The sequence below is a fragment of the Rhinolophus sinicus genome, linkage group LG13 (genome assembly GCF_036562045.2).
Source record: "Rhinolophus sinicus isolate RSC01 linkage group LG13, ASM3656204v1, whole genome shotgun sequence".
Classification (NCBI taxonomy): Eukaryota; Metazoa; Chordata; class Mammalia; order Chiroptera; family Rhinolophidae; genus Rhinolophus; species Rhinolophus sinicus.
The window spans coordinates 30,037,963-30,050,132 of record NC_133762.1 but is presented as its reverse complement, the minus strand read 5'-3'; the positions used below and the strand labels follow the sequence as shown (position 1 = coordinate 30,050,132).

The 12,170-nt window shown below is 42.4% G+C and overlaps 1 protein-coding gene across 1 annotated transcript; it reads left to right on the top strand.

Annotated features, from left to right (window-relative positions):
* Nucleotides 1–245: 245 nt before the first annotated feature.
* SRSF6 (serine and arginine rich splicing factor 6) lies at nt 246–4,078 on the top strand. The gene is made up of 6 exons (XM_074317275.1): nt 246–492; nt 722–870; nt 2,143–2,267; nt 2,401–2,609; nt 2,862–2,945; nt 3,050–4,078. Exons 1-6 carry the CDS (start codon nt 386–388, stop codon nt 3,411–3,413), a joined length of 1,038 nt encoding a protein of 345 aa, XP_074173376.1. The 5' UTR covers nt 246–385; the 3' UTR covers nt 3,414–4,078.
* Nucleotides 4,079–12,170: the final 8,092 nt, after the last annotated feature.

Here is a 12,170-nt window from a genome sequence, read left to right as displayed (position 1 = left end):
TAGGAGGTGCAAATTAGAAGACAAGTCCTCGTCTGCACGACGGAATACTACGCTTACAAAGATGGGTCGAGAAAATCCTGTGAGCGAGTAGAACCGCACATCCTCGAAACCCGGCGGGCGGCGGACAGTCAAGTCACCCTTGAGCCCAAGGCTCCAGCGCGGGAGGGTACGTGCTGCGCAGTGACGTCATACGCAGGGCCCCGCCCCCGCCCGCCCGCCCTTATAGCGTAACCCTGGCGCGCGCGCGCACCATTGTGTGGCTGGACTTGGCTGCCGCTGCCGTGCGAAGCGCGTGTTCGTGTTTTTGCCGACCCCGCACCCGGTCTTCTGCCTTGCGGTCCGCTGTTGGGAGAGCCAGCCCTCGGGCCCCCCGCCCGCCACGGACATGCCGCGCGTCTACATAGGACGCCTTAGCTACCACGTCCGGGAGAAGGACATCCAGCGCTTTTTCAGTGGCTATGGCCGCCTCCTCGAAATAGACCTCAAAAATGGGTGAGTCGGACTTGCGCGGCCGCATCCGCCCTCGCTGCTGCGGGCCTGCGGACAGCGGGGCACTTAAAAACGGAAGAGGCTGCCAAGGCCGCGGCGCCGCGTGGCAGGGCCTCCAAGATGGCGGCGGCGCGGGGCCACGGGTGCGCGCGGGGGGCGGTGGCCGCGGGTGCGTGCGCGTCCCCGGCCTAACGACGCCCCGCCTGTCCCCGGCCTTCGCACCGCCTTCCAGGTACGGCTTCGTGGAGTTCGAGGACTCCCGCGACGCCGACGACGCCGTTTACGAGCTGAACGGCAAGGACCTCTGCGGCGAGCGCGTGATTGTGGAGCACGCCCGGGGCCCGCGCCGCGATCGTGACGGCTACAGTTACGGAAGCCGCAGTGAGTCCCACCCCCGCGCGCTCCGCGTCCTTGGGATGGGGTGGGGTGGGAAGGCGCAGGCCTAGAGGGGGCGGGGTGGGGCCTCCCAGCCCGGGCAGGCGCGGTGGGCGATGTCGTTTAATTGGGGTGTCCCGGAGCCCCGCTCCCTTCACGCCTGCCCGGTGCAACCAGGGGACGCCGGAGCGCGGGGTTTGGGGGGTGGGGGTTTGCTAAGTTGGGGGGGTGGGGTGGCTTGTGCTTTGCCCCTGTCAGCACTGTCGTGGGCTCTGCCCATGGAGGAAGTGAGGGATGGCTGTATTTGTTGTATCCCCCTTGCTTACCTGTCAGTGCATTAGCTAGAAATGTGAATGTCTTAGCGTAGAAATTTGGGGATAGGCTGGGGTGGAGGTGGGGTGGGGATGGGGAAAGGGGAGGAGTTTTAAGTTCAGGTCTTAGAGTTATTAAAATTGGCGGGGGCCAAAGAAAATACTATTTTCAAGTAATGTGGTATATACCACGAGTGCATCTCAATAAGCTTTATGCTGTATTTGAACTAGTGGGGGGCATGTTATTGGGAGGAGGTGGGGGGATTTTTGGTTATGTTAAATGTTTGATGTTGAAATTGTTGCATGTTGAATTCAAACTTTTTAACAAGTCCTTGATGTTTCAATTTGAAAGTGACCAATGGGGCTGAGGCTGTGTCCACTGAGGCTAAGATGACTGCCTTTCCTGATTGGCCTTGGCTTTTCCATACATTGTGTGACCCTTGCCCTATGACCCTTTGGCTGACCTTACCGGAAGCCATGACGACAGCAGCCTTTTGCCATTAGACGCAGGGTGATGGTGAGGATTCCAAGGGTTAGACAAAACTGGTTAATCTGAACTAGGTGACTGTTACCTTGCGTGTTTTGTGGCCAAACCACCACCAAAAACCTCACACTGTGATGTAAGTACTTAGTGTAACTAGTAAACATTTTTGTAAAATGTAGAAATGCATGTAATCAGTTAAGTTTTATATTTTACAATGTTCTGTAAAATAAAACTTAGCGAGGTAAATTGAATAAAGGAGCAGTCACTTTCTAACAGATTGTAGGAGAAGTTTAGTTGGATTTAGTCTATTTGGCTTGCCCTTAATTTAATTTGTGGCAAATCACAGTTGTATCAGAGGTTTAGCAATATAATAGCAAAGTCCTACTCCAGTAAATAAAAGTTGATATGTTTGTACTAACTTTCAAAAACATTATGCATCCCTATCATTGCAATGCATCTGATTGTTCCCTTCATGTGATAAAGGTAGTGGAGGTGGGTACAGCAGTCGGAGAACATCTGGCAGAGACAAATATGGACCACCTGTTCGTACAGAATTCAGGCTTATTGTAGAAAATCTTTCTAGTCGTTGCAGTTGGCAAGATTTAAAGGTATGTGCTGTAATTCAAAGTAAAAATGATACTAATGTTTAAAAGATAAGCTCTTGTTTTATTTCTGTGTCAAGTACAGTATGTAGATCTTTTTCTTTAGACTTGGGTGTGACCTGTCTTGTTGCTCTTGTAGGATTTCATGAGACAAGCAGGTGAAGTCACCTATGCGGATGCTCACAAAGAACGCACAAATGAAGGCGTAATTGAGTTTCGCTCCTACTCTGACATGAAGCGTGCTTTGGATAAACTGGATGGTACGGAAATAAATGGCAGAAACATTAGGCTCATTGAAGATAAAGCACGAACGAGCCATAGACGGTCTTACTCTGGAAGCAGATCAAGGTAAAAGAAGATAGGGAGAGGGAGAAAATATTTGCCAAGAACAAAGGAAAATTCAAACAGTAGTATTTCGGTTGATACTTAAAATTAGGTCAGTTCATAGTTTCTTCTTATGCATCATTGGGTTCTTTTCCAGATGTTTTGACAGTGGATTTAATTTGTAGTAAGCAATTGCATATTTTGTTGGTTTGTCTATTGTTTGTCGTGACACAAGCATTCGTGTTGAGATGTAAGATTTTATCATGATTCTTACAGGTCACGGTCTAGAAGAAGGTCACGAAGTAGGAGTCGCAGGAGCAGCCGCAGTAGATCTCGAAGTATCTCAAAAAGTCGTTCCCGGTAAATAACGTTGGGTCTTTTTCTGAATGTCACTGTACTTGTTTGTGTAGTACTTGTATGTTCTGGCAAGGTATTGAAAAAAAAATCTGGCTTTTCTTGTTCAGATCTAGGTCTCGGAGCAAAGATCGATCACGTTCTCGGTCAAAAGGCAGGAAATCTAGATCCAAGAGCAAATCTAAGCCCAAGTCTGACCGGGGCTCCCGTTCGCGCTCTCGAAGCAGGTCTAAGGATGAGTATGAGAAATCTCAAAGCAGGTCTCGTTCTCGATCTCGTTCCCCCAAAGAAAATGGAAAAGGTGATATAAAGTCAAAGTCTAGATCAAGGAGCCAGTCTCGTTCCAATTCTCCCCTACCTGCTCCACCCTCAAAGGCTCATTCTGTGTCCCCTCCACCAAAAAGAGCTTCAAGATCCCGTTCTAGATCCCATTCAAAGTCAAGGTCACGGTCCAGATCGAGTTCCAGAGATTAACCCAGAACTCTACGTTCTTTGCACACTATTACGGAACACTTTCCTACTTGCTTAGGCAGTTACTCTTCCATATTTGTACTTGGCCTCTTCCGCAAGAGGAATCTCCTGAAAACAAGGGCACAGAAATTTGGCCAAATTTGATGAAAAAGATGAGGTTCTAAAGAAATGGTGGCATGAAGACCTTCTCCCTTCTTTGTAGAATTAAGATAACTTTGATTTTATAGCTTTTGAGCTAAAATAACTTTTGTAAAGATTAAGCTCACTTAGATTTTTTTTAAGTATTTCAGCAGGATCTGCTGCAGGGATTTTGTTTTGTTTGCTTTTAAATTAACTTTCAAGCTTTGGATACATAAGGCATTAGAGGGAGAACCCATTTTTCAATTATGTTTGCTTTTTATAAAGCTTGAGTTATGTAAGATTTCAATAAAAGTTTGCTACCAAAATGATTGCCTTATTGAATAGGTCACTATTCCTTTAAATGTTGATATCTGCTGTTTGTCAAAACAATGTAAATTCTACTTAAGTATAAAACAAGGCAAGCCTCAGACCAGCAATAAATTATTCAATTTGGATAACTATTTTGTGCTGTGAATCAAATTTGCCAAAGTCATTGTATGTTCCCCTTTGACAAGTTAAGTTAAAAATAAAAGATATTTTGTAGTCAATTTGTTATGTACAATTTTGCCTAAATTAATAGATTTTAAATAATGAAACTTTTCAAACTTGTATTTGAACTCTTCAAGAAATAACAACTAATACTTGGTAATCCCACCTTCCGGAAGTGGTCAATATAATTAGTGTTTTGTTAAGAGTTCAAGTCCACGGTCGTTAATGTTTGTCATATAAAAATGGAAGTAGGCTTTCTTTGATTAGCAAGTTAGCATAGTTTTGTTCAAAGTACAGAAGCAAATACTGCATTTTCTATTAGAAGGTGATATTTAACAGGTACTTTTAACATCACTTGGTATAATCAGTTGCTGGTTAAAGTAAAATTTCACGCAACAGTCAGTCCCCTTTGCAGTTAGGGTTATGTGACAATTGCTTAGATCATCCTTATGAGTTTTACATGGGGATGGTTTGAAAAACAATTAAATGGGTAAGCCCTAAGTTTTTTGTACTTTACCAAGAACATGAAGTATAATGAATACTGTGGAGACCAAATTGTAACACTGCAAATTTGTGGGAGTTACTGGGTTACCAATTAGTCTATACATCCATAAGCCTAATTGAAATTGCAACCTTATACCTTTGTTGAGATACTTGAATTTCATTCAAAATAAGTACTCATTAATCTGTATCTTCTAGGAGCTCTCACTGTGTAAGGTGTGAAGGATACCGGGTTGTGCTAGGGCATGGTGGTATACTGCTCATAGTTCCATAGTTAGGGCTAGAAAGCGTAATATACAGCTGGTGTGTGGGTTCATTTAATCCAGAAGGCATACCAATAAAATAAGGCTGTGAAAAAACTGAGTCAAAGATCTAGGTGTCAAAGTCTGCGTAACTGGGAGTACTTAATGAGTAAAAAGACGTGTTTTTGAGAAATTCCTGGGCTTTTGTTATAAAATCTTAGAACCTAATCTTAGGATGATAGTTCCCCAAAAGGTTGATGCTCCGTCCATGACCTTATTTAATAACTTTTTAATTTAGATGTTTGTAGGAAGTCGGGTTTTCCCAATATAAATCTCAGAGAAGAAAATGGTGTCTGTAATTATAGTTCGTTATTTTGTCTATTTGAAAGAACAGGAGTTAATGACTTAATGAAGTGGCAAGCCTCCACTGCTTTTCATAATTTGGTGTTTAAGACAAGTTAATTTGAAACTTGACTTTGACCAAAGTTCTCTTGTTTTCAGGGAAAGAAAAGCATTTAAAAGGAGGAGAGAGGATGTTACAGTGTGAAATTTGACACTAAAAATTATGCAACATCTTGTTAATGTTACATCACGTAGTGTAATAGGCAGGTTTGTCTACATTGTTAGCTCCCTCATAGTGGGCTAGGTAAGTTCCTGTACCCATAAAAGTTTTCCAATTGCAAAGACCAACTTACTAGAAATCTAGTCTTATTCCATACCTGTGAGCCTACTTTATTAGATATGCTAAGCCACTATTTATAGCAGCCCACGTGAGAACTGAGTTGACTGATAAACTTTAGTTCCTTGCTGATTTGTTAGTTGAATCCTACAGTCCAACATGCCATATATTGATCTGACTAGATGGAGTATTAAGCTGATAGCAGAATAGAAGTGAGCGACATCTTGGTTCCCCTTCCTTTTACCTGACTGTTTATTGTCACCAGAGTGCCTCGGGCCATTTTAAGTCCTGTCTGCTCCTCCTGTGTTGTTACCATCTTTCATTTTGGTATCATCATTCTCCCACTTTGTTAACCTATTTTATGCTTTATCTCCTTAATAAAATGCTTATTGAGGGAAAGGCTTGTTTTGAATTTATTGTGTATTCCCACTTAGTGCCAAATTCTTGGCAAGTGGTCTTGAATTGGAGTTGCCATTCCTGACTTGAATATGAGAAAAGGGATCTTGTTTTCAGTTTCTCAGGACAGGAGTTTGGGATCAACATAATCATTAGCCCTTTTTGTGTTTTCAGTGTCATCCATGAAGTGGTAGGGATAAACCCTTGTGGGTTGTGAAGATTAAAGGTTAGTTTATATATGAAAAATACTTAGAACAGTACCATCATAAATACTACCTGCTAGCTGTTGTGAAGGATTAAAAATACTAAATTGTATTAATCTTGCTTTCACATAAAATTTGCACATTTTTATATTGTAACGGTGTCAACATTTTCCATGACAATTATTTCTCAGATAAACTAGGAAGAGTTAATCATCTTTTCCCAAGTCCTTAGTTTAGATTTGAAGCACTCTAAATTTTGGCAATTTATGCTTATGAACCATCACATTTTTTTTATTTACCTTGCATTCAGAAAGCATTGTTTTCTGACTTCATCCACTGTCACTCCTGTGACAGTGGAATGTTTAGTTAAGTTCTGATTTAATTTATTACAAAAGCAATATATACTTGAATATACAGTCTCTCTCCCTTGGAGCCCACTGACTAAGGTAGCCACTGTGTCTGTGTCTGCCCAGGCTTCTCGGGTCGTGCTGCTTGTGCCCTTCATAAGCAGTTCATACCATGAGTCGTGTTCCGCAACTTGTTTTTACTTAATATATGATAATGCATAGATCTGCTTTAATTCACCGACCAGTACACTATGCAATGGATGTAAATGTCTTTTTTCAGTAGCAACTATTTTCAAGTCAGTAATCCTTTGACTTACGTAACAACATGAATGAAAAAAATTACTTTTAGCATTCAGTTGCATACCATGAAACTATTTTAGAGCTCTTAGTTCAGCAACCTAGTCGAGTTAATTACCAATTTATGCTAATTTTTTAGCTTTTTGGGGCAGCAACCATATCTTGAATAAGATGCATATTTGTATCCCTAACACTGTTTCTATTTGTTAAAAGGATTAGTTCATACAGTTATATAATTGTTCTTCTAGATCCTGAATAGCTTGTTTAGAATTGCTTAACTTACGGCAACCCCACAGATTGCCCCCAGTATCATAGTTTATTAAACTTGAGCAATTAACTTTTCACACTTAAAAGGAATCATGGTTCAAAAATCAGAAGATGTCAAAGTAACAGTAGAATCCACCTTTGATCCCTCGGAGGAAACCAGGATTATTCCTTATGCATCCTTCTAGATACGCAAATCTAGAAAGATTCACGGCCCCCGGATAGTTTCATTATACCTCGTCTGAAAAAATTTAAGTGATACTAAGTATTACTTACACTAATGAGGTAGCTATTCGTAATTACATTAACATCTGTGTGTGTATATATATATATATATACACTCGTTCTTGAGGTCATTTCTAGGATATTAGCATGAAGATTTATATGCAGAGGGTATCCTCTAAAACAGCCTATTTCAGATACTTAGTGAAAACCACTCAAGAAATTAGGATAAGAGACTCAAAGACTGAGTAAATTATTTTGATAAAATTTCAAATGAAAAACTTCATAGTACAAAAACTACCTTTTTCCCCATTCAATTTGTTTCATTTACATGTGTTTTCCTGAGCCGTCTGGAAGTAAAACATCTTGCTGTTTTGTCCCAAATGTATTTCCTAGGAATGGACATTTTCTTACTAGTAGCTGTCAAAACCAGGAAATTAGCTTTGAAATACTGTTGTCTAATCTGCAGCCCGTAATTTGTATTTCATCAGTTGTCCTATAATGCCTTCCGTATTTTTTTTCAGTGGTCCTGCATCATTGGCTAAATTATGTCATGGCTCTTTGTATGTACTAGGAGCAGAGGAGCCGATCAGTTTGAACTTGGAAAAAGCTGCCTGAGGGAGAGCCTTGATGGCATCAGATTCCACTCCATTGCAGCTGAAAGCAGGAGAGTGACTCCCCTAGCTCAGCGTCCAAAAGGAATTGGGAGGCAATTGTTACATAGATGAGAAGAATATGCTCTATCTTGGGTCAGTGGCAGTCAACTCAAGTTACCTACTGAGTTCTTTTGAAACAACCCTAATTTTAGCAGCTTCCTTGCTTTCTGATATGGTAAGATTTCCAGGTTCATCTTTTTAGTTTCATATCTGGAATTAGCCATTTCTCTAAGGAGCCCTGATTATCTTTATTTGGGAATGGTGTTTAGCAACCCCAGTCTTGGCCCGGGAGGTATCCTGTACTCTGATTTGTGATTATCCCTCTTAGGAAGTGGGGCCCACCAGTAGACATAACACTCCCAGTTTGCTCTAACGTACTCAGAGCAGAGACCAAGACCTACCTGTCCTACTAGATCCTTCCTCAGCTGAATTCGGGGCCAGTTCTGGCATAAGGGTGTGGAAACAATACCTCTGCAGAACGTCTGCTGCACCTTCAGAGGGTTTAAAACATGTGTCGTCTTGCTCTGGATAATAGAGGAAGAAGGAAATTCAGAACCTACATTTCAGTGTGATTCTAGAGTAGATAACAGCATTATAATTGGAATGAGCAAATGAGATCTTAAATGACAGCTTTCATCCACCTTTGCTGTAGATGACGTTGCCCTGCAGACCTAGCAGTAACTCAAGTCCAGGTATCTGTGGCTGTGATTGTAGTAAGACGATCAATGCTCAGAGATGTTTTCAGGAAGCCATCCGAGGATAGCACCTTAAAACACCGGGGTCCAAAGTCACTTTCAGGAAATACTAAAGGCCTCGCTGGATGTGTGGTAGATTAGATTATTGTCAGAAATGTTACACTGTATATACATAGTTACATATATTTCCACATGCGTGTTTTTTTCCTACATAGCCCTATTTCCCCTTGATGAGCAGAGTACTTCCTGTCCTTTGATTTTGACCATGGAATTTTAACAAGCGTGACATTTGGTTAGGCTAGATATTGTCCTCCCCTCTCCCAAAGATGTCTGCCTTCTAATCCCTGAAACCTGTGAATGTTACCTTACATGGTGAAAGGGAACTTTGCAGAGGTGATTAAATTTATGTCTGGAAATGAGATTATTCTGGTGTAATCACAAGGGTCCTTATAAATAAAGAGGTTGCAAGGTCTAAAGTCAGAAAAAGGTAAAAACGGAAGCACAGAGAGTTTGGAAGATGGAAGGGGCCACCAGGCAAGAAAACAGTTCTCCATAGCCTTTGGCAGGAACACAATACTGCCCACACCTTGATCTTGGCCCAGTGAGACCCAGTATGGCTTTCTGATCTCCAGAACTGGTAGATAAATTTATATTATTTTAAGCCACCAAATTTGTGGTGATGTGTTACTGCAGCTACAAGAAACAACTACCTAAAGGCTTAAGAAGCACTTACACAGTTGGATTTGTTCTTAAGCACCTCTGCCATGGCCATAAGAATAATACACGTCACAGCGACCCTATGAAGATGACTGCTGGCACTTTATAAGATGATCAGTTACTTGACCCACTTTACTGTTAACTTTATGTGGTAGGCAAAATAATGGCTCCCCAAAGATGTCCACTTCCTAATTCCTGGAACCTGGGAGTGTTATTTTATATGGCAAGAGGGGATTAAGTTTGCAGATGGAATTAAGTTCACTGATCAGCTGACCTCAAAATAGGGAGATTATCCTGGATTACTTGGGTGATCCTGATGTATTCACAAGGGTCCTTAAAAAAAAAAAAAGGCAAAAATCAGATGATGTGGTGTGAAAAAAAACACTTTAGTGCCTGCTTTGATGATGGAGAAAGGGGCCACAAGACAAAGAAGGTGGACAGCGTCTAGAAATGAAAGACAAATTCTAAAGCCTCCAGAAAGGAATGCATCTCTGCTGACACCTTGAAGACCCAGTTAAAGCCATTTTGGACTTACGATGTCCAGAAGTACAAGAGAATAAATTTGTGTTGTTTGAAGCCGGTAACCTTGTGATAATGTGTATTCAGCAGCAATAGAAAACGAATACAGTTGGATCAACTGATTTTTTCATTGGGTGCCTCAGCAGCATAAAACATGAATCCTAACAGTAGGTTGAGAACATGGTTCAGATATTGAGCAGGTTTGGGGTAAGGGAAATAGCTGCAGGTTCTGGCCCTCAATGAGACAAATTTTTCTAGTGGCTACAAATATAAGTTTCAATGCCCAAAGCCAAATATAAATTTTTGTCAGTCTGTGATGTGCTGGGTAACATACACCCATACTGAGAGGAAAGCAGGACCCGAAGCGAACTGTATTTGGTGGAAACTTGGGCCTCCTCTGCCTTTCCCACCATGGGGCCCACAAGTTTATAGTCGGGGTGTAGAGGGTTCGGATCCAACTCAGTATCACGTGGACCCAAGATCCCATCTCCTGTCATTATGTGCATGATGAAACCCAAGTCCCTAGCAGCTCGTTTCTCCAATAACTACCTCCAGGACAAGGGAGACTTCAGGCCATCCCCTCCTTGCTATTTCCCTCTGTTTCTGATTCGTGCTGATTTCCTCTTCTTGCAAGTTTACTTTCCTTCCTTCCTTGGCTGGCTTGCTTGCTTCCTTGTAATACTTTATCCAGGATTTCGGGGTGTTTGTGTTAGAAGAAAGGGCTCCCTATTACCAAAGTTTGCAGTTACTGGAACCAGAAGTGTTTCCACATTTACATCAAGGGCATACATATCCTGATGATTTTCTTAAAATACATGGACTGCCCCAATGGTAAATTAAAATCTACAGGAACAGAAAAGTGTGGGCTGCTTACAAACAATAGCTTTCTCAGTGCTTCTATTCATCAACATTTCAACATTGGGGTCTGTTCTTGAGCAGGGGGCTAACTTGGAGAAGACACTGGGGACTATTAACTTGTAGATGGGGGCTGTGAGTTGAGGAAAGGAATGGATCTGTTTACTTGCTCCCAAGGGTACACTGGACCAGCAGAGCAAACTGGCTATATAAGAGGCAGAACCTTCCCCAGATCTCATCAACTTGGGGGGGGGGGGAGGCGGGGCTCTCCATCCCTGAAGGTGTTCAAGCAAGCAAGCCCACCAAAGGAATGAAGAACACCAACATACTGATAATGAGCAGAAAAATGTCTCAGCAACTCAAATCGGTGTTAATTGTTCATTCCTGGGTCCCCCAGCTCAGATTCTGCTTGTTTGTCTTAATCACCATCTCAAAGATGTATGTTATTGAGAAGCCATGTGTTTGTGTAAGTTTCACCACTTTCTTTTAATCTTCTGAATACCTAAAATAAACCCTTGGGAATCCAGAACAAGCACAGTCTGGCTAGAGATGAGAGAAAAATGAGCGGATGGTGTGTGTATTGATGTGCATAAAGAAACTTCTATTGTTATGGCAACCAGCATCCTCAACTGATGCAATCCTGTTCCCAATCATAGGAGAAGGGATTAAAAAATTCACATTGCAGCTAGGAAGAACACATGCAACACACCGGCATAGTAACCAGAATAAAGTCTGCATAAATTTAAACCTGATGATCACAATTTGGGGATTTTGCCTACAATTAATTAGGAACCCTTTTCTCATCTGAACTTGAAGTCAGGAGCCTAAACCTTAGGCCACATTGACCTTAATGTCCTTTTCTGAAAAATAAGGGATTCGATTAAATCATTGATGTGGGAAAGGGGACTGGGGCTCTGGAATGTACCAAGAGTTGCTCTGTTTCCATCTGCATGCAGTACATTATGTAGTCAACAGATGTTTATTTATTGAACACCCACCCAGCACCCACCTCTGTGCTGGGTGCTAGGGATAAAAGAACTATTTCCTTCCTTCCATCTTGGAGCTTGCGATTTCTGGACCTCGTGAATTACACAAATCTCTGTGATATGCGTAAGAGAGAGAGATTTTGTGCTACAGAAACCAGTAAAAGGAGGTTGACTAGTTAGATCTTATGGAGGCAGAGAGATCAGCCCAGGAAATCGAAGCATAGAGGAGCAGTGACTTACTCCAGGCAATACCACAACAGGAACCATTACTGAAAACAGCCCATGAAGTGGGTGATAGTCTTCACAAAGGAAGAAATGGAGGATAAAGTGATGTGCCCCATGTCACACTATCAGCCAATGGCAGTGGGGTCATCCAAACGCAGGCGCGGCTAATGCCACTTTTAACCCAGGCAGGGCCAGGGTCAGAACCCGCGCCGCGCAGGGTCTCGGCTCCTCTGGAGGTACAGCGCTTCACCCCTCCTAAGGCCTTTTCGGGCGCTCCTCGGATTCCCTTCTGCAGGTGGGGGAGCAAGCACGGTGGGAAGGCGTTGGACAGCGCGGCGACCCGGCCG

Bases quoted from the DNA above. Each gene is read 5' to 3' on its own strand.
- SRSF6 (XM_074317275.1), top strand. From the start codon at position 386: ATGCCGCGCGTCTACATAGGACGCCTTAGCTACCACGTCCGGGAGAAG. The intron at 493-721 runs GTGAGTCGGACT...ACCGCCTTCCAG, and splicing joins GAAATAGACCTCAAAAATGG to GTACGGCTTCGTGGAGTTCG. The intron at 871-2,142 runs GTGAGTCCCACC...CATGTGATAAAG, and splicing joins CTACAGTTACGGAAGCCGCA to GTAGTGGAGGTGGGTACAGC.